This window comes from Pogona vitticeps, chromosome 6 (assembly GCF_051106095.1).
Source record: "Pogona vitticeps strain Pit_001003342236 chromosome 6, PviZW2.1, whole genome shotgun sequence".
Classification (NCBI taxonomy): domain Eukaryota; kingdom Metazoa; phylum Chordata; class Lepidosauria; order Squamata; family Agamidae; genus Pogona; species Pogona vitticeps.
The window spans coordinates 49693349-49716282 of NC_135788.1; the positions used below are offsets into that span (position 1 = coordinate 49693349).

The window sequence follows — 22934 nt, forward strand, 5'->3', positions numbered from 1 at the left end:
CCTCTTGCATTCCCGTCGTCTAAAGCGCCGTCTCCTAGCAACGCCAAACATTGGGGAAGTGGGAGGGGGAAGAGTTTCGAGCCGCGAAGTTTTACAGGAGCCTCGAGGAGGTTGAGGGAGGCGAACTGAAAAGTGGCCTTTTCTGTCCCTTCCCCCTTGTACTGTGGTCGGGTAGATGGACAAGGTAAGCTCAGTCCCCCTGCCCCACTTTTTCCACATCCCGCCCTGCTAGTCGGAAAAAATGCGCGCGCGGGGGGGAGGGGGTCTTTTTTCCCTCGCCCTTTAGTCCACGAGTTTCTTGGGGTGGATTCTAATGCGCCAGAATGGGGAAGAGTGCTGGCTAAGCTCTCCGGAATGTTTTATCCTAGTTTATGGCATAAATACCAGGCTTAGGAAGACTTTTAGCCCTCTGGGTGTTTTGGACTACAACACCCATCCGGCCCAGCCAGCACGATCAACGGTAAGATACTGGAAGTTGTAGTCGAAAAATAGAGGGCCGTTCAAAGTTGTCCCACCCTGTTATGGGGGAGGGCGTGTTCCTATGAACTGAGAAGGATGTAGTTCAGAATGTGGTTAAATTCTTAGCCAAGCCGGTGATTTTGTAGATGGACTGAGGAAGCCTCTATCAGTGGTCCCCAGATGTTCTTGGACTACAACTCCCAGAAATCCTGGCCAGCACCGCTAGTGAGGAAGACTTCTGGGAGTTTTCATCCAAGAACATCTGTGGACACAAGGTTGGAAATCACTGCTTGCATCTTAACAGATACTTCCTGGAAACTTTCACTGTCCACAATGTTTCTATATGAATATATACATATTCAATAAACTTATCACATCAGCCTAATAAACTGACCAGGTGTTTGGTAAAATATCTGTAGTAGTAGTAAATAATAGAAAATGTCTACGATTTTGTGCCAGCAGTTTATAGGGAACAATTTGGAAAAAACCACCTTACCTAATGAGTCTTGCCTTTATCTTTATACAGTGGTACCTCATCTTGAGAACATCCCTACATAAGAACGATTTGAGTTAAGAATGGCTCCAATTGCAAAAAGATGCTTCGACTTGAGAACAGAGCCTCAACTTAAGAACCAAAAAAACCCTTTTCCTGCCCTTTTTTTCGTCAAGGTACCACTGTATTGTAAATTCTCAGGCAAGACTTGTCCTTTTTAAATTTCTGTATAGCCCAGAGATTTTAAGCAAACTTAACTAGTAATGTAGTAAGAAAGATACCCTTGGCTGTTGCTGTATTTTTTGGTTATTGCTCTAATAGTGTGATGTTAGAGTGATTACGTACATGCCAATTTCATGTCAGTTTCCACGAACAAGTTGGAAGCTGGGGGGAAGACTGTGGGGCTCTAAACTTGTTTATATATTAGGATCAAAATAATGTTGTAAGAAGGTTCGTTCTTTCCCTGTGGCTGTTCCCCTTCTTGAACTGTAAAAGATGAGTCATTATTTTGAAAAAAAAACTTTTATTGACAGAACCAATTGCTTCAGCTTTGTTCAACTCGTTAGAACAGCAAACAGATAACTGAGGTGGGGAATTGTCCCACATCCATAACAATGACTTTTCTTGGTTAATGTCCTTTAGTAACAAATTCTGCTCGGTTTCTCTTTGTCGGTTGGTTCTCTCGGTTGTTTCTTGCGCCCGGTACATATGGTCCCGCAGCAAGGGTGGCGAGCCCACTGCCCCTCTGCCTGTTTCTACCTCATGTAGCTCGGGTCTGCTGGATAGACTTGTTGCTCTGGACCTTGATCTCTTGGAAAGACTAAAACTGTCCATTCCAACAGACTTAGTCCTGCTATAATTGGATGGATTTTCTCTTCAGAAGACCACTCGTCTCTTCCTTCTCTGATACTCCCGGCTAATCTCTTTCTTGGTACCTGTAACGGAACCCAAAGTATGATGTCATTCCTGCATGTCAATCAGGGGATGGAGCAGGAGGGGCGGAGTCAGAATGACAGTTGGAACAGCTGGGTGAGACAGTTAGGAGTTGGAATCAGATAGAGAGAGAGGTGCAGGCAGAGTTAGGGACCAGAAGTTATTGAGAGAGTGCTAGGGCTTAGGAGTAGCAAAAAGGGTTAAGAAAGGAAATTGAAAAATATATTGAACAAGCAGAAATGAGCGCATCAGTATAATATGAGAGATAATGACATGATCTGATACACTTTAACACCTGATTTAATATCCATGAACATATGAAACAGTTATATTTGATTCTCCTTATGATTTTGTTCTATAATAAAAGAAAATTTCTTTAAAACCCTTGCCTCCTGAAATTGTATGACCCTTTGGGGTGACAGCTCCTGTGTGTGGGACTTGATTTGGTATTAGGAAAATACCTGGTGGCAGCGAAAAGGGTGTATTTACCTTTGTGGAGCCCAGAGGTATAAAGGGCACAAAGGGGGATCACCACAAGTGGTGGCAGCGGAAGTGGGATCGAAAGATAATCCAGAGAGCCAGAAAGAATCCAGTAAACCGAAGGAAAAAAAATTGAATTTCCTGAGCTTAGGGAACCCAGTAGTCTGGTGCTGTCAGGGCAGGAGTTGGAACCTTGGAAGTGGCTTGGTGAAAAGCTAAAAGGGACTCCTGAGGCAGACCAGAGAAAGACTACAGAAAGGGAAAGCTCTAAGGGAAAATACAACATTTTAAGGTTTACCTCAAGATAGTGAAAGACCGGGGGGGGGGGGCTAGCTTTGGGGTCCTAAGCTCTGAGAAGAGAGGGCTGAGGGGACAAGAAGCGGAAGCCAGGGTCAAACACAAATCTGAGGGGAACAGAGCAAGCAGAGGGGCTTGGAAAAACTGAAAAATAAACAGTAATAAGTGTGTGGCTGGAAGCCAAAAGAAACAGTGTATCCCACAAGGAGCTCAGGCAGGGTGCCTGGAATAATAACAAAGTAGCAAAGCAAGCCGAGGATAGGTTGTCTACGCTACTTAGTATTTCCCTAGCACAGAGGGGAAAAAAAGGGTCCCCTTTTAAAATAAGGCTTGTGTTTTAAATCTGAGAACACAGAGAAGCCATGCCTCCCAAGAGAGGGAAGAAGCTAATAATGGAGGTACCTGAAGGAGAAGGGTTACCTCACGAAGTGGAAAGTACTCTTGAGGTAGCTGAGCAAGAAGATGATGATGCTCAAGAGGTGACTGCTCAGGAGGAGGATGCCTCAAGGGGAGGAGAAACTACTTTAACCTCTCAAGAATTTCAAAAATGGAAACTGGAGAAACAGTTTCAATTAAGAGAATTACAGCTCAAAAGTGAAGCTGAAGCCAGAAAATTGGCCATGGAGCAAGAAAGAGAAAAGATGAGGGCAGAGGCAGATGCCAGAAAAAGGGAAATGGCCATGAGGTTAAAAGAGATGGAACTGAAACACCAAATGAGAATGGCACAATTAGAATTAACATTACTAAATCAGAATAATAACAATTTATCAGTTGAAGAAATTTCAAAAAGAGAAAAGTATGAGGCTCAGGCCAGACAAAGTGAGCAAGATCTTGAAAAATGGAATCAGCAAAAAGACATTAAATTAAAAGAAATCAGAGCTAAGACTGAAGAAAAATTAAAAGAAATAAAAGCTAGGGCTGAGGAAGAAATTTTACAGATCAGGGCTGAGTTTGAGGCTAAGCAAAAGGAACTGGATTTGAGAATAAAAGAGAAGAAATTGCAGCTAGAAAAGAAACTAATGAAATTATCAGCCCAAAATAAAAATACTAATAATGATTCAAATCCTGAGGGGAACTTATCAAAACCAGTTGTATATATTAAAGAAGTAAAGAACTCAAATTATTCTGAGGTAAAATTTGAATGGGAGGACAGAAAGAGAGAACCTAGAATGTACCTCAGAGACCAACCGACAGTTGGAAGCCATTTTAAGGGCAATCAGAGCCAGCAGAAATTTAAAAACTGGGAAGGGAAAGGAGAGAAATCTCCTAGTTTTGAAAGAAAAACTTCTATATGTTGTGGTGGTGGAGACCAAGGCCACTTTAAAGCACAATGTGTTAAAAATAGAGATTTTGGGCAACAAAAAGAGAATTTGAATTTGCCTAACGAGGTAAATCGGGTAAGGCAGAAGGAGGCACCCATAAGGGCAGCTGAAGTGGGCGCCGTAGCAACCACAGTTAGTGGCAGAGCAGAGAGCTTAGAGCAACAAGAACAAATCCCAGTAGCTCAAATTCTTCATTGTTACTTGGTTGGAGAAAATTTGGAACTTATGAAATATTCTGGGGATACCATTTATATAAATAAATAATACCAAGCTCTAAAAGACTCGTGTTCGCAAGTGACATTATGCCATCCAGAAATAATCCCTTCAGAATTTATAGTGAAAGGAGAAAGCATAAGAGTCAAAGGAATAGGGACAGAGGTAATTACACTACCAGTATCAAACATACCAATAAAATATCAAGGGTGGACTGGTTGGTGGAGAATTGGAATTAGCAGCGAACTGCCAATGATAGGTATAGACCTCTCTGAGCATGTCAAAAGTGCTTTAGTGAATTCTTGTGCCCAGAAAGAAAACAAGGAAATATCTGAGGAAAAAGCAGACTCTCCTAATGTAATAATAGGAGGGAATGATGAAATAGCTGACTTGGTGCCAATGAGAAACCCAAATGAAAGTATATTTAAACAGGAGCAAGAAACTGATCCAACGTTAGAACAGTGCTTTAAATTGATCAGTAAAGATCCAGTATCACCGGAGAACCCTGAGAGGTACTTTGAGGAAAAAGGCCTTTTATATAAGAAGATTTTAATAAACCCCAGGAGAAAAGGGGAGAGCCTTCACAAACTCTTAGTGGTTCCTTCCAAATACAGAAATAAAATAATAGAAAAAAGACACACAGACACCTTATCTGGGCATTTAGGTATTGCAGAAACTAAGCAAAGAATATCTCAGAAGTATTATTGGCCAAAAATGGGAAAAGAGATAAAAGAATTCTGTCAAGCTTGTGACCCATGTCAAAAGAAGAGAAATAGGGAAAATAAAGCCAATATGGAGGACAGAAGTAGGGATGATTATAATAATTATATGGAGGACATTGATAAGATTTTTAATCAACTGAAACAGGAACATACTGAACAACAGAAACAGAAACACAGAGAGGTGTCAGGACTTAGAAAAAGTGAGGATGAGGTGAAACAGGTCAATTTAGTGTATACAAAGCCAAAAGGAAAACAGGAAACTATAAATTCAAAATTAGAGGGGAAGCCAGGTCCTACAACAGCAAGTCAAAGTATAGATAACCTAGGGAACACCTTGCAGAGACCCCTAGAAATTGCAGCAGAAAATTTGCAGGGACAACAACAGAAACAAGAGCTAGAGGCCGACAGAAAAGCCAAAGGGGTAGCACAGAGAGCAGTGCACCAGATTGATGATAGAGGTGTAACCCTAAAAGGTACACCAGAGTTTAGAGAAATAGCTGTTCCTACATTTAACCTGACACATGAAAAAAAAAGGCTGATAATTCTGTGTCTGCACCCATAGCTAAAACCAAGCAACAAGAAAGCCTAGCCAAGAAATTGGAGAATAAAGAATTAGAACTAGAAAAAATTAAATGTGAATCTAAAATTAAGCAAGTAAATAAAAGAGAAATGCAAGGAGTACTAAAGAAATTTACTCTAGTCATAGAAAAAAGGAAAGAAGCTAGAGGGAAATCTATGATAAGGACAGCAGGCTATACCCAGCATGAGGAAAGAAATGTCAGATGTATAGCCTCTCCTTTAAAAATTATAAAAGTTATAAGAAAAGACAAGAAGATCCAGGGGTTGAGCAGATGTAAAAAGACCCTGGAAAAGTTGCAGACTACATTAAAGAAAAGTCAGCATAGTCTCCAGAGAGGTCATCGAATCCAGAGAGGTTGTGTTCAGAGACGTTATTGTATCCAGAGAGGTCGTGTCCAGAGACATCATCGTATCCAGAGAGGTCGTGTCAAGAGACATCTTCATGTCGTGAGAGGTGCAGAGTTCCAGAGTGTCTTCAACATCATCGCTGTAGCAGGATTCGAATCCAGAGCTGTGCTGAGCCAAGCAGACGACGAGAAAGATCATCAGCCAGCTGAGTTCCTGAGTGGAAAGTTGCAGCCCAGGTGGAGACATCGTGCTTCGAGGAAACGTAAGTGGGACAAAAGAGGGTGGTTGTTGCAAGAAATCCAACCGTGCAAAGGAAAAGGACAATTTGGACTATGCACAGACTCAATACCGTTAATGGACTTACGAACTGGGAAAGCTTACAAGAACAAGCTTGCAAACTGGAAGAGAGACTTGCAAGGTATGGACTTTAAATTCCGCAAGAAAAGAAAGACTCAAAAGATAGCTACTGAAGCTTGGGCTCGAAGACCTAATGAAGAACAGATAGTCCACTGAAAAATAAATGTAGAATGTAATGGACTTCCAGTTATGTATAAAGTAAAATAAGTAATTGTAAAAGTAAATGTCTTAAAAAGAAAAATTAGTAAGAAATGTAGAATGTAATAAACTGTTTTAGTTATGTATAAGTAAAAATAAGTAACTATAAATGTAATTGCATTGAAAATGAGAGAATGGTAAGTGATGTAGAAAGTAATAAGCCATTCCTGTTATGTACAACTAAAAGTAAGTAATTGCAAAAGTAACTGTATTTTTAAAGGAAGGCAACGGAAAAGTGTATTAACAAAGAAATTGAAAGTATTGATTGAAGATGTTAATTGATAAAAGTACTGTAAATGAAAAATTGATAAGCAATGAAAAAATGTAATAACAAAGGAATTGAAAATGGTAATTGCAAATGATAAGTAATTGAAGGTAAAAATGTGGAGTAAGTATTAATGTGAATTTAAAACAGGTAATGTTAATAAGTGGTGGAAATATTAAATTGCTTCTATGTTGTTCATGGAGCAAACCACTATAGGTTTACTCCATGGAACAAACTTGCAAAGGAGGGAGGTATGTAACGGAACCCAAAGTATGACGTCATTCCTGCATGTCAATCAAGGGATGGACCAGGAGGGGCGGAGTCAGAATGACAGTTGGAACAGCTGGGTGAGACAGTTAGGAGTTGGAATCAGATAGAGAGAGAGGTGCAGGCAGAGTTAGGGACCAGAAGTTATTGAGAGAGTGCTAGGGCTTAGGAGTAGCAAAAAGGGTTAAGAAAGGAAATTGAAAGAGTAAAATATATTGAACAAGCAGGAATGAGCGCATCAGTATAATATGAGAGATAATGACATGATCTGATACACTTTAATACCTGATTTAAGGTAACTTAACTGGAAATATACAGATCGAACAAGGAACAAGGCAGGGCTGCCCATTATCTCCCCTATTATTCATCTTAATATTGGAAATACTCAACAGACAAATCAGGAATAATGAAGCTATTAAAGGACTTAAAATTGAGGGAGAAGAATTCAAGTTACAAGCATATGCGGACGACTTAGTGATAATATTAGAGAATCCTATGGAAAATCTTGAAGCATTGATGGAAGTTATGGGAGAGTTCGGGCAGGTGGCAGGCTTTAAAATAAACTATCAAAAAACAAAATTTATGACAAAAATGTAAAGCAAGAAGATGTGGAGAAATTAGCACAGAACTCCAATTTTGAGGCGGTGAAAAAAATCAAATATTTAGGGGTGATCATCACCAGAAAACCAAGCAATTTAATGAAAGAAAACTACTTGGCAATTCAGAAAGAAATTCAGAAAAATCTGGAGGAATGGAGCAAACTACAAATCTCATTTATGGGAAGAGTATCAACAATAAAAATGATGATCCTACCTAAACTTTTATTTCTATTTTCAAATCTCCCAATACTATTGAACTTTAAATATTTCAAGGACTTGGACAGACTAACAGCAAACTTCCTTTGGAATCACAAGAGGTCAAGAATAAAGCTTAAACTGTTGCAAGATTTGAAAGAAAGAGGGGGAGTGGGCGTACCGAACTGGTTACTATATTACAAGGCTTGTGCAATGACTTGGATTAAGGAATGGATAACTCTAGAAAATCAAAGACTGTTGAAATTAGAAGGACACGACTTAAAGATGGGATGGCATGCATATGTATGGTATGGAAGACTCAAAGAACACTCTCATTTTGAACAGCATATTATTAGAAAGGCTATAGGGATGGTATGGCAGAAATTTCAAGCACAAACCTGCGAGAAAATTCCAATGTTGGTAGCACCAATGGAAGCATTTTCATTAAAAACCCTGAACCAGAAAGGAAGGTTAACCACATATGAAAATCTGTTAACAAAAGAGTTGGAGATAAGGGATAAACAAGAGCTCGAAAAAATGGGTATAGCGGTGGACTGGTGGTCAATGGCAAAATTAGAATCAAGATATAAAAAAGATAGGGCTGTGGGTTTTTTCAAGGGCAAAGTCCAGGTAGACAGATTGTGGTTGTATACGGATGAAGCAATAATTAAGAAAATGTATACCTATTTACTAGAATATGAATTAGAGGATGAGAGGGTGAAAGAAACAATGATAAAATGGGAAAAAAATTCGGGTACAATGTAGACCTTGATAACTGGACTAAGATGTGGAAAGAAAGCTATAAGATTTTGAAACCAGCAAATCTAAGAGAAAACATACTCAAAATGTTTTACCGATGGCACTATACACCTCTAAGATTAGCAAAAATGTCAGAGGGTAACAGTAACATATGTTGGAAATGCAGAAAAAATGTAGGAAGTTACTATCATATGTGGTGGACATGTGAAAAGGTCAAAATTTATTGGACACAGGTATGGGATCTAGCAAAAGAAATTACACAGCAGAAGTTAGAGCTAAAACCTGAAATGGCATTATTAAATGTCATTTCAGGAGTAAATGATAATAAATTGAAGCATTGTCTTATGTATATACTCACAGCAGCTAGATTACTCTGGGCCCAGAAATGGAAAACAGAAGAGGTTCCGACGATGGAAGAGCTGCTAGAGAAGCTATGGGACATGGCAGAGTTGGACACTCTATCAGAAGCACTACGGGAACAGCCAAGAGACTATGTTAAACAAAGCTGGGGACTAATATATTCTTGGGTCCAGAAGAAGACAGGAGTTTAGGGTGAAATCTATGATATATGTATGAATTAATTTAATATACAGTGGTGCCTCACATAGCGAGGTTAATCCGTTCCGGATTAACCTTCGCTATGCGAAAACATCGCTAAACGGGAATAAAAAAGCCATAGAAACGCATTGAACTTCGTTCAATGCGTTCCTATGGCTTTAAAACTCACCGTTAAGCGATGTTTTTCCATAGCACCGCCATTTTCGCACCCTCGGTAAGCGAGGGCAGGGCGCGAAAATGCGGCGCGGACCTTCTGGTGGCCATTTTGGAACCGCCGATCAGCTGTTCTCCCCGCTTCGCTCTGCGATTCGCTTAGCGAACATCGCAAAGCGAAAAAACGCTATAGGGGCCATCGCTGAGCGAACACTCCAGCAATGGCCCGGACCCCCTCGCTATGCGAATTCATCGCATAGCGAAGCACTCGCTAAGCGGGGCACCACTGTATACTGTAAATAGATATAGGGAGAATAGAGGGGCTAATGAGGCTGGAATCTTTGATTCCAAAGGGGGGTGGGGGCACTTCAAATAGAGGGGTTAGTTAGGTTTTTCTTTCCTATATATGTAGTATGGTTTTTTTTTCTTCTTCTTGTCTCTCCGCTTTTGTCTTTTTTCTATTTGCCTTTTTTTTCTTTTAGTGTTTTATGGCTGCTTGTATGTTAGAGATTATTAATTAATTAAATTCTTTTTTGGAAAAAAAACACCTGATTTAATATCCATGAACATATGAAACAGTTATATTTGATTCTCCTTATGATTTTGTTCAATAATAAAAGAAAATTTATTTAAAACCCTTGCCTCCTGAAATTGTATGACCCTTTGGGGTGACAGCTCCTGTGTGTGGGACTTGATTTGGTATTAGGAAAATACCTGGTGGCAGCAAAAAGGGCGTATTTACCTTTGTGGAGCCCAGAGGTATAAAGGGCACAAAGGGGGATCGCCACAGTACCTTATAACCAAATACACCTTCTTTAACTAAGTCATCTCTTGTTTCCTCAAATACAGAGACCTTTTCTGTATCTGTAGATGTGTTTCCTTCCTCGGTTGTTAAAAACACATCTACTCTCTCTCTGTTATCCCTTCGGTTCACCCTTCTCCCTCTCTCTCTCCCTCCTAACTGCTCCAGCGGTTTGCTTTCCTCGTGCCTCCCTATCTCTCTCTCTATCTCTCGTTCTTCCGCGTGCCTTTTCTCCTGCCTTTCATCGCACCTTTCTCTCTCTCTTTCTGTCTCTTGTTCCTCCGCGCAACTTCTCTCCTTTTCTTCCTCCTCGCATGCATCACTCGCTTGATCTTTTCCCTGTTCTACTTCTGTCTCTTTCCTGCTGTTATTATTCCTTTTGAATGTTCTGTGTCCTGTTCGCAAGGGGACGGCTCACTCTCTGCTCTGACCGCACAAATGTTTAAGATAATCAGAGGAGGCCATTTTCCTGGTCCCATTGCCTCCACAGCTGCTGCTGATGGGGACACAAGAGAGGGCCTTCTTTGTGGCAGCTCCCAGGTTATGGAATGCTCTCCCTCCGGAGATCGGGCTGCCCCTTCCCTTCTATCCTTCTGCCTGCAGCTGAATGCCCATCTTTTCAGGGGCACTTTTAACAATCATGACTGAATCTCTAAATGACTCTTTAAAATTAAGATAGTTTTTAATGTTTACTGTTTTTAATTATTCAATTGTTGACCACGGTATCTTCCTGGGGAGGCTCTCTGAATTGGAAATTGGTGGCTTCGCGTTTGCCTGGCTCCGTTCCTTCTTGGAGGACCGTCCCCAGAGAGTACAGCTTGGGGAGAGGGTTTCGGCCCCGTGGAGTCTCAATTGTGGGGTCCCACAGGGGTCGATTATCTCCCCAATGCTGTTTAATATCTACATGAGGCCACTGGGTGGGGTCATCAGGGGGTGTGGGGCATCCTGTCATCAATATGCTGATGACACCCAGCTCTACATCTCCTTTTCACTAACTGCAGGTGATGCTGTCCTGTCCCTCCAGCGCTGCCTGGGTACCGTACTGCAATGGATGCAGGAAAATGGGCTGAGGCTGAACCCGGACAAGACGGAGGTTCTGAGGGTGGGTGCCCCTGCGCCTGGCGGCTTGGGTGACTCTCTCTTGTTTGGAGGGGTGACCCTGGCCTCAAAGAGTGGGTTTCGCAGCCTGGAGCTACATCTGGACCCAACACTCACCATGGAAACGCAGGTGGCGTCGGTAGTCCTCACCGCCTTTTTCCCTCTCTGGCGGACAGCCCGGCTGTGGCCCTATCTCGACACGGGGCGCTCACTACCTTGGTGCATGCGCTCGTAATCTCAAGATTAGACCACTGTAACGTGCTCTACGTGGGGCTGCCTTTGAGGCTGATGCGGAAACTCCAGGTGTTGCAGAATACGGTGGCCAGACTCCTTAGCGAAAATACCAGCATATTTCTCCTATTCTGGCTGCACTGCATTGGCTGCCCATTCAGTTCCGCATCTACTTCAAAGTTTTAATGCTTACTTAAAAGGCCCTAAACGGTTTAGGACCTCAATATTTGGTGGAACGCCTACTCCCACCAAGGTCTACCTGGACCACCCAAGTGAGTCAGGAGGTGAGGCTGAGGAGCTTGACGCCTAGAGAGGCCTGGAAGGAAAAGACACGAAATCGGGTCTTCTCGGCAGTGGCTCCTCGCCTCTGGAACAATCACCCTCTGGAGATTCGTGCGGCCCCCCACGCTGTGTATCTTTAAAAACCAATGAAAAACATGGATGTTTATTCAGGCCTTCCCTCCAGTCAATACTTGATCTTTTCTTTTTTTCTTTTTTCTTTATTTATTCTTTACTTTATTGTAAACTGTTATTGGAAGATTTATGTAATACTTTTTGTGTTATTTTTATTAGTTGTTTACAATGTATTGGAAGCCGCCTGGAGTGGTCGCAAGACCAGATGGGCGGGATGCAAACAAACAAACAAACAAACAAACAAACAAACAAACAAACAAACAAACAAACAAACAAACAAACATTTTAATTAGTATCTAGTTTAATTGTTTTTCTAATGTTTAACTTAATATGTTTTTAATTCTTTTGGGAGAAAGGTGGCCTATAAATAAAACAAATAAAATGAATGTATCAATGTGATGTTTAGCCCTTGTGCTAGGGATGCAGATATTGCATAGCCATGTAGATCAGCCGTTCTCTATGTGACAACAGTACTAATAGTGTTTCTATACAATAATCAAAGCCTTTCACAAACCTTCCAAAAACCAGGTCACCTGACCCCTCATGGATGACTACATTCTGTACAGTCCATGGGCCTCCACTACATAAAAAGTAGTTCAGTACCGTTTCCCCAAAAATAAGACCTAACCTGAAAATAAGCCCTAGTATGAGATGGTTGGACGGTTTCATCAAGGCAACCAACATGAATTTGGCCATGCTCCAGGAGGCGGTGGAGGACAGGAGAGCTTGGTGTGCTCTGGTTCATGGGGTCATGAAGAGTCGGACACGACTTAACAACTAAACAGCAACAACAACATGATTCTTCAGGATGCTCATAATATAAGCCCTACCCCCAAAATAAGCCCTAGTTAAGTAAAAACCCGCCCTCCACCATTGTGCATCAGCCAGAAGAAGATGACATGACTGTACAGTGATGCCTCGACTTACGAATGTCCTGACTTATGACCATTTTGAGTTACGACCAGCTGCGGCTGCAAAATTTTGCTTCCACTTGCGGCTGGAGCTTTGAGTTACAACCAAAAAGAGACAGGGGAAAAAAGCAGGAAATTCAAATTGCTAACTGTTGGTAGGCGAAGAGGCTGCTTCTTTGTAGCTCTTTCGCCCCAACAGTTAGAGTGAGTGCAATCGGAAGAGGCTTCAGACTGCCTGGTAAGTTGCTGCTTTCTGCTTTTTAAAAACTGTTCTGGGTGGGTTTTGCAGTATGGTTTTGGGCTGGGTGGTGAGATTATGTTTCTATGCTGTGATGGGTCTTGGGGGTGTTTTTTTGGGGTTTTTCCCCATTTCTGATGGGTCTTGGGAGGTTTGTTTGCTTTTTGGTTCCCCCCCATTTCTGACAGGTCTTGCAGAGTTTGTTTGCTTTTTGGTTCCCGCCCCCCCATTTCCGATGGGTCTTGTGGGGTTTGCTTGCTTTCTGCTTTGCTTTTTTTGCATTTCTGATGGGTCTTGCACAGTTTGCTTGCTTTTTGCTTTGCTTTTTTTGCATTTCCGATGGGTCTTGCATGGTTTGTTTGCTTTCTGCTTTGCTTATTTTGCATTTCTGATGGGTCTTGCACAGTTTGTTTGCTTTTTATTTTTTTACCCCCCTTCGGCCAGAATGGATTAATGGCGTTTCCGATGGGTCTTGCAGTATTTTTTTGTTTGTTTGTTTGTTTTGTTTTGGTGATTTTTTTTTCTTCAGCCGGAATGGATTACTTGCATTTCAGTGCATTCCTATGGGAAATGGTGCTTCTACTTATGACCATTTCGAGTTACGACCAGAGTTCCGGAACCAATTAAGTTCATAAGTCAAGGCACCACTGTATTTGAATCAATGTAGGTTGTTGTACATGAAAATAATAAAACATCCTTGAAAATACACCCTAATGTGGTTTTAATACAAGACCCTGCCTTATTTTTGGAGAAACACGGTAGTGTCATTGCCCACATTTTAGAAAACAGTGGTTAGAGAACCCTCTTTTGTGTTTACATTAAAAAGTATATATCAGCAGATCCTTTTGCTGTGTAGACTTTAATATGGTCTGCTTGGCTTTATGAGACAAAGTGTCTGTCTAGATTGGCCATTTTGGATGTGGAGTGGATTGGGCTACAAAGAGTCTGGTGAAGTGGGCAGAAAATCAATGTGTCAGTTGACTTGCTCCTCCCTTCTGAAAAGCAAATTACTGTACCCCTTGTAGTCTGATCAGCTGTCAAAGGAGAATCAGCAAATAAGGAGGGGAAGAGAAAAGAGAAGATGGGAATGGGAAGGAAAGAAGCAAGATGGGAAGAGGATGTTGTTCAGATAGGGAAGGAAATTGAAATGGAATCTGACAAGAGCGAAAAGAATGGAAGAACAGTCAGGAGAAGGCAAAAAGCATAGAAACAGCAGGTGAAACTTCCGGGAGAGAAGGAAAATGGATGGGAGGGAAAATAAAAAAGATAGGAGAAATTGGGAATAAAAGGAGGAAAGAGAAAACAGATGAAGAGAAAGGGGGAGGGGAACAGGAAGACAGAGTGCAAGAAGCAAAGCTGTGGGATGCACAGGAGAAGGGCAGATGGGGTGGCCCCTTGCCACTGCGGCCACTGGCACTCGCTCAGTCACTCTTTCACCTGCTGTCTCTCTCTCACTCACTCACCCACTTGCAGCACATTATCCACAGCATCTGTCTCTGCAAAGGGGGAGCCCTTGGTGATGGCAGCACTGGCTGGGGTCACTGGAACTGGCAGGGAGCAGACCTGGGCATTTCCCCTGATCATCTGCATGTTAAAAAGAATGCATGCCTTATCATTGGGCCAGAAAGATGGCTCAATCTACACAAGGGGGTGTGGTCTTTTCCCCCCAATCCAAACTGTTTCCTTAGCGATCCATATACAGTATTTATATGCCAGTGTGGACAGGCCCAAACAGAGTGTTATAGACATAGGACTTGTCTTTGCTCGTCATATACAGTAGGACCTCCATATCTGCGGAACTGGCATTTTAATTATCCATGTTTTACTGCAGCCCTATTTAAAACATATAAGGGGGTGGGCCTTGTGGTCTTTGTCCTGCCTCCTTATATGTTGTACAGTATATAGGTTTCACTACTATCCACAGCTTTTGCAATATATTGTGGAATGGATCTCCTGTGGATACGGGGGTTGTACTGTACATGCATTTTTCAATTGTTTCTGTTATCCCTTTTCTTTTAGGAGATTATAGGGTTAGAAAGATGCTCATATTTTTTCTCATTTAAATGTCAAACATAGAAATTAGGTGCTTTACTCTCCCTAGGACTCCTACAGAAATTTATAGACCTGGGGAGAAAATCAGAAGCATGTGTTTGTCACAGCCTGTATTTATTCCAATTAAGGATTGGTTCCAGAATGAAAAGGAACAATATCAGACAACCATATTAACATTTATCTGAATAGCAAGTATTTTCATTATTGTAATAATTCCAGGCAACTTCAGCTTGTCTAGTTCTACAAGCTTTATTCCTCTGCATTGCTTCCGTATTCCATATCTACAAGAATACTTCAGAGTTGTTGTAACATGCAAGCATCCTATAGCTGGGAAGAAAATTCTGGTCGCATATACAGTGGTGCCTCGCTTTACGATTGCCCCGCATTACGACGAATCTGCTTAATGATGGTCTTTTTGCAAAACGATAGTCTGAATGGGGGAATTTCGCTTTGCGATGATCGGTTCCCTGCTTCGGGAACCAATCCTTCACAAAACGACGTTTTTTGAACAGCTGATCGGCAGTTTCAAAATGGCCACCGGGTGATTAAAATTGCTCCCCGCTGTGTTTAGGGATGGATTCTTCACTATACAGTCAGCAAAAATGGCCACCGTATGGAAGATCTTCACTGGATGGTGGGTTTTTACCTCATTGGAACGCATTGAATGGGTTTCAGTGCGTTTCATTGGGGTTTTTATTTTCACTTTACGATGTTTTCGCTTAACGGCGATTTGCCTGGAACGGATTATCATCATTAAGCGAGACACCACTGTACTTGAAAATGTGTCCTTGCAACTTATGAAAAATTACAAGTATTAAAACTTATAGAAAGAACTTAAATCATATTTGAATGTAAAATACAGGAGCATTTATTTAACCAGTAAAGATTCTTTTAAAAGTACAATGAGAATGGTTCAAATAATTCTAAAAAGATGTGCTTATAGCTTAATAAGACACATATGAAACAAAAGACAGAAAATACATCTCCTAGTAAAAGCATTATAACGTTCAGAAATCTTTAGCTTTACTTAACAAGCATGAAAAAAATATATCAGGGGACTGGATTCAAGAGAAAAATTGGATAACCATCTGTCAGATTTACTTTGATCTGGATTCCTGCCCTGAGTTGGCCCCTTCCAACTCTATTGTTCTATGATTCTATCAGGTTGTTAACAGTAAAAACATACAAAGTAAAATGCATTACCTAGCTTCTAAGCATATTAGACACACAGAGAGAAAAATATTTTGAAAAAAGCTCACCCAGCCAAACCATGTAAAAATCTATGTAAAATCCATTGGTGCTGCTCTTCTGATACCACTTCATTTACACTGTTTTCCCCAAAATAAGACCTAACCTGAAAATAAAGTCTAGTACGATTTTTCAGGATGCTCATAATACAGTGGACCCTCGACTTACAGACGGCTCGACTTACAGACTTTTCGAGTTACAGACTTCTCTGGCCGCAAAATTTAGATTCAACTTGCAGCTGGAGAATCGACTTACAGACCAGAAAAAAACCAAAATGGAACAAAAATAGAATAAAAACTGGGATTAATCGGTTTTCAATGCATTGTAAGTCAATGGAGATTCAACCTACAGACTTTTCGACTTGCAGCCACCATTCTAATACGGATTAATTCCGTAAGTAGAGGGTCCACTGTATAAGCTCTACCCCCAAAATAAGCCCTATTTAAGTGAAACCTCATTCTCCACCATTGTGCAGCATTGCATGGCAACCAGAAGATGACATGACTGTATTTGAATAAAGGTAGATTGTTGTACGTGTAAAAAATAAAACATCCCCTGAAATTAAGCCCTAATTCATTTTTGGAGCAAAAATTAATATAAGACCTTGACTTATTTTTGGGAAAACAGGATATCTTCTCTGCTCCTTTAATAATATTCCCCTGCAAACATTTTTGCTCCCTCTTGAAAGGAATATTTGACTATTTGTTCTCTCTTTTTCTTGTATCTTCAGCAATGATGAAGAATTTTCTCTGCTTATTCAGGTTTTAAAACAGAAATAAATTACTATGTTTGCTACCTTAATAGAAACCCTCAAATACTTTGCTCCTGCTCAATTTACTGGGAGAGCAACATTTTTGTTTACAAACATCTGTATTTTGACTAAGTTTGCTACTTTATGAGACTGCTATTTGACATTTCTGTTAATCTAGCAATAATGTGGTAACGTGAAAAATATTCATGCATTTGTTTTTTCAAAAGATTACGAAAGGTTACAAAATATTTATGTATTTATTAATTATTGTTCATTCAACTCTGATATGTTTTCTTTACTATATCTCATATTTATGTTTACACATTCTAACGAAAACAGTCATTGAAATGCAAAACAGACAGTTGCCAAGATGTTTATGAATTATTGACCTAGCTCTGCCAGAGCTGGTTCATTGTTTTGAAAAACCTATATAAACTATTTGTTCAAACTGTATATTTAAAAAATACTTTCATGTTAGGACAAATTTTCTTGCAATCCACATACTCATTTTAACACTCTTAAACATACAGAATATCAAACTTTGACATATTTTTGGAAGCCAAGATTATGTTTAATTTGCTCTATTTTGAACGTCACTTTCAGTAATTAGAAGTTTGGCTGCACTTCATTAGGAAATTGCACTGCCAAGTACAAATCCTTGGCACAGGATATGTCAGTATCTCAGCAGCAGGATGTCGGAACAGTTTTGCACATACATGGTGTTATTGTTACAAATTACAGTTTCATAGGCCTCATAAAAGTTTGATTAATGGTTTGGAGAAGAAAGCTGCTGTTTAAGTGCAAACATTCTGCAGTTTTACAATGAGACTTGTTTGTTTAACAAACAGAATAATTTTACAAATAATTTTCACTTCAGTTTATTTTTTAGGGAAAAAAGCACAGCAGCACCAAAACTGCTACGACCTTCAAGTGTGAATATCAGTCCACAAAGTGTGAATAACAAAATGGCAATGTGATCCTGTATAAATAATGCTGAAATACTATAATAAGGATTTATGCCATGAAAATTCTGTTGGCATTTCTCAAATGAAATTCACGATGCAACAAAAGCTTGGAAAAATTCAAAATAAATCAATCAACTCAGATTTACAGAAGCCTAGTTAAACAGAAGACTGCAAGTAGGCAAAAATCAATCCACCCCACACAGATATTAGTGACATATGGTTGAACAGATAGAAGAAGAGGGCAATGGTAAATGTATATATTTATCTACCTGCTGAGATTTTTCACTTGTATAAGTAACAGCATTTCAGTTCAGATTGTGTATAAGAGTCTGATTCATTGTTTGAAAAGAAGAATCTGGTGTATTGGTGGTGAGTAGAAGAAAACTGTGGCATAGTGTCTGATCATAAAATGAATACTAATACAAGCTTATTGTGTAAGATATAATAGGTTCCCCATATGCAATATGCAAAAAGTTATTAAACTATCAATAGAAGAAAAAATGAAGGAAATGAATGGCTAGGAAATTAATGCGATCCAAACAGGATCAAAAGGAAGAGTGTACATATACTGCATACAAGATGGGTAGGCATGAGATCGCATGATATACTAGGATTAATGCTTTCAAACATTGTTCATGGATAAATTAATTTCTTCAATGAGTGGAGTAAATGGGTAGCACTTTAGGAAGATTTTAGGAAGATAAGGAATGAAACCTATTCAATCAGCTAGTGAAAGACAGAAATGCAAAATGCAGTTACAGTGGACCCTTGACTTACAGATGGCTTGATTTACAGACTTTTTGAGTTACAGACTTCTCTGGCCGCAAAATTTAGGTTTGACTTGCAGCCTGAGAATTGACTTACAAACCAGAAAAAAACCAAAATGGAACAAAAACGGCCTGTTACGGGATTAATCGGTTTTCCATGCACTGTAGGTCAATGGAGACTTGACCTACAGACTTTTGACTTGAGAACCGCCTTCCAATACGGATTAAGTTCTCAAGTCAAGACCCCACTGTATTCGTTCTCCTTGCAATGACTCTTGCATAGTGTAAAAGCCATGGGGTCCACAATTTCCCATATCTTGTTTTTACTCTATCAATTAAAAGGATTCAGAGAAAGAGAACAATTACATTATGATTAAATGTTCTGCTTCTCTTGCTTTGTATTCATCGGAAATGTAAAAAATATTTTGAGGCTGATATGAATATGACATGACACCTGTGCAATTTATAGACATTTCAGCTGACCACCTGGCCTTCTTGTTATTTTTTTCAATTCTCTGAATCCTGTACTGTTTTTAAGTTATTGTTATTGCTTAATTACACCTATTTATAAATTGCTTCCCCCTACTACTACCACAAACAATATAGAATTCAAAACAATGTAATAAATAAAATCAGAACAGAAGAACAAGCATTCGGCACAGAAAGCACTAGTTCATCTTGGGATATTTTCTTTTTCTTTTCCTGTAGGTGACAATTGTGAATGTTGCTTCATGACAAAAAAGACTTTTATTCTATTGATTCAGTATAAATCCTGAGTTGCCTCTGCTGTATGGAGCAATGTTGAGATTCCAAGAAGTAGTTAAGCCGGGTACTCCTCTAACACCTGTTTCTACCTGTACAAAGACATTGATTTCAGGACGATATACTATTCAACAAAAACTCGGACGTGGAAGCTTTGGAACTGTCTATTTGGTTTTTGACAAAAGAGCAAAAGGAGAAGAAGAACAATTGTAAGTATTATATGACATTAATTCACTGAGTTTGTTTTTTAAACAGTTTATATATCCAATTTGCTTAGATTTTTAAACGTTGCCTTTAAGGAGAAATACCGTATTTTTTGCTCCATAAGATGCATTTTTACCCCCCCAAAATGTGTGTGTGTGTGTGGGAAGTCTGTGCGTCTTATGGAGTGAAGGCGGTGATTTCATCCCCGCTGGCCCCGTGGGGGGGAGCTTCGCAAGGGTCTGAGTGAGCCTTCCCAGACACTTGCGCCGCTCCCCCGCCCCCCACAGGGCCAGCGCGGGCGAAATTGCCAGCTTCCAGGTGGGGGGAGCATCGCAAGGGTCCGGGAGTGAGCCTTCCCGGACCCTTGCACTGCTCCCCCCACCCCCCACGGGGCCAGCGCGGGCGAAATCGCCAGCTTCTGGGACTCTTTTGAGGCTTGGGAAGCTTAAGAAGACTCCCAGAAGCTGGCGATTTTGCTCCCTCTTGCCCCGTGGGGGGGTGGGGGTGGGGGGAGCCTCCCAAGAGTCTGAGTCTGCCTTCCAGGACCCTTGGGAGGCTCCCTCCCACGGGGTCAGCTTGGGCAAAATCGCCATCTTCTGGGAGTCTTTTGAGGCTTGGGAAGCTTCAGAAGACTCCCAGAAGCTGGCGATTTTTCTCCCTCTGACCCAGTGGGGGTGGGGTGGGGCAAGCCTCCCAAGGGTCCAGTCTGCCTTCCAGGACCCTTGGGAGGCTTCCCCCACCCCCCAATGGGGCCAGCACAGGTGAAATCGCCACCTTCTGGGAGTCTTTTGAGACTTGGGAAGCTTCAGAAGACTCCCAGAAGCTGGCAATTTTGCTCCCTCTGGCCCCGCGGGGGTGGGGTGGGGGCAACCTCCCAAGGGTCCGAGTCTGCCTTCCAGGACCCTTGGGAGGCTTCCCCCACCCCCACGGGGCCAGCAGGGGCGAAATCCCCACCTTCTGGGAGTCTTCTGAGGCTTGGGAAGCCTCAGAAGAGTCCCAGAAGGTAGCGATTTTGCCCCCTCTGACCCCCGGGGGGGCAGGGTGAGTCTCTAAAGGGTCCTGGAACACACCCTAGGACCCTTTAGAGACTCATCCTGCCCCCCCCCGGAGGTCAGAGGGGGCGAAATCACCACCTTCTGGGACTCTTCTGAAGCTTCCCAAGCCTCAAAAGAGTCTCAGAAGGTGGCGATTTCACCCCCTTTGAACCCTGGGGGGGAGGGTGAGTCTCTAAAGGGTCCTGGAACACACCCTAGGACCCTTTAGAGACTCACCCTGCCCCCCCGGGGGTCAGAGGGGGCAAAATCACCACCTTCTGGGACTCTTCTGACGCTTCCCACGCCTCAAAAGAGTCTCAGAAGGTGGCGATTTCACCCCCTTTGAACCCTGGGGGGGAGGGTGAGTCTCTAAAGGGTCCTGGAACACACCCTAGGACCCTTTAGAGACTCACCCTGCCCCCCCGGGGGTCAGAGGGGGCAAAATCACCACCTTCTGGGACTCTTCTGACGCTTCCCAAGCCTCAAAAGAGTCCCAGAAGGTGGTGATTTCGCCCCCTCTGGCCTCCGGGGGGGGCTGGGTGAGCCTCCAAAGGGTCCTAGGGTGTGTTCCATAAGACGGACCTCTCCATAAGGCTCACCAATTTTTAGGAGAAGAAAACAGATTATTTTTTTCCTGTTTTCTTCTCCTAAAAATTTGGTGTGTCTTATGGAGAGGTGCGTCTTATGGAGCGAAAAATACGGTAATGAGATGTATACTAGGATAAACAACAGAATAATCTTTGTCTGCATGCCACGTTTTGCCTCCCCCCTAATCTTAAGTGGGTGGAGATCTAACACTGATTTATGGCACGTAGTCTTATAAAATGTAGTTCTAAAACATGCTTGCTCAGTAATGACCCCAAAATAGGTGTGTGGAGCAGAAGTGGGCAATTTCTGGATATTCAAGGGCTTCATATACCCACTCTTGGACCTTATGCCTCACCTACAGTATCATCGTACTGGGTCAGCTCCTGGATAGTCATTCTGCCCTTCTTTGCCTTGAGATGGGGAGACTCAAGGAAATGGTAAGAGTTAAGGGTCTATCGGGCTTAATGGAAACTGCTTTTGCATTTCCAAACATTCTAGCCATCTCTAACCTGGCAGTTCCTCCAGGGAGTTTAACTCAAAAAGGTACATTGCCACTAACCTACAGTGGTGCCTCGCTAGACGATTGCCTTGCGGGATGAAAAACTGACAAGACGATTGGTTTTTGCGATCACTATGGTGCCTCGCAAGATGTTTTTTCTATGACCGTGCTTCGCAAAACTTTTTTTTTAGAGTGATGCTTCGGAAGAGTTTTTTTAGACCGATGCTTCGCAAGACATTTTTTAGAGCGATGCATGGGGAACTTCACAAGATGATGATTTTTGCGGAACAAATTAAAATAGTCTTGTGAGGCACCACTGTATTTACCAAGAATCCAGTTGCGAAACGAGAGAAGACACTGCATTCAGTACTCACAGTTGCTCTGTGCTCAAAATCTCACCCACAACTGGAAATGATTAAAATAAGAAAAGAATAAAGTAATAAAACAATTACAAAAAGTTCTACATAGTTACTAAAATTGATTTCTCAATAGAATGGATTTTCAAAAAGGCAGAAAGGAAGAAGGCGGGGGGGGCAGATTGCCTGTGACTGTTCTCTGCTTTAAGAGATGGGCCATACATTCCACATTGCTAGCTGAAGAAGAGCTTGAAACCAACATGCATGCTGCAGTTATTTCCATCTAAGAAATTTACCTGGCCATGTGAATTTGGAACATTAAAAACAGCACATAAGTTTGCAACTGTCCACAAGAACTTGATGCACAGCCTTGAAAAGCTTGCTTTTTTATTTTGTTTTTGTTTTATATTCGTAATGATTGATTAAAGGTACCACCTGTTCCTGCATTTGTACTACAAAGCAAGAAATTCTATTACCTATTCCGTACTCACACCTAAACAAAGTAGGATATTGTGGATGTGGTCTACTCATGCGAAAGACCAAGTCACAAGGAGACAAAGTTTCCTCCTTAAGAGGATACTGAAACTCAAAGAAACTAATGCTGCTGATTTCTCCATTTTGAGAGGTGTACTGCCACCAAAATGTAATTACCTTTCATCCATTATAATCTCCTTTTATTTGTTATCAGGACAATGGATAGTTTCCTCCATTGCTTTCCTTCTCATAGGCCAGCATTTACATCCTCTGAGGCACAAAGGAGAACTCCTTCCCAATGCCCAATATGCACGAGAGAGAATACTTTGAAATGTAGGAAACA

The 22934-nt window shown here is 41.4% G+C and overlaps 1 protein-coding gene and 1 long non-coding RNA gene across 5 annotated transcripts in view; one reads left to right on the forward strand and one right to left on the reverse strand.

The window, feature by feature from the left end:
• Positions 1-31: 31 nt before the first annotated feature.
• NEK11 (NIMA related kinase 11) overlaps positions 32-22934 on the forward strand; it is a 185290-nt gene continuing 162387 nt past the window's right edge. For 3 of the 4 annotated variants that reach the window (XM_020806878.3, XM_078377349.1, XM_073003497.2), the window contains exons 1-2: positions 37-184; positions 19383-19645. In XM_020806878.3, coding sequence (XP_020662537.3) covers positions 19473-19645 — 173 coding nt within the window. In that variant the 5' untranslated portion in view covers positions 37-184; positions 19383-19472. Of the gene's footprint in view, positions 185-19382; positions 19646-22934 lie in introns of all 4 variants that reach the window. The other variant, XM_078377350.1, reaches the window with a different exon arrangement.
• Positions 7067-9988, reverse strand: LOC144583500 (uncharacterized). The gene is made up of 2 exons (XR_013537293.1): positions 9746-9988; positions 7067-7218 (listed from the first exon to the last, which is right to left on the reverse strand). It is a non-coding gene; the product is annotated as an uncharacterized LOC144583500 (long non-coding RNA).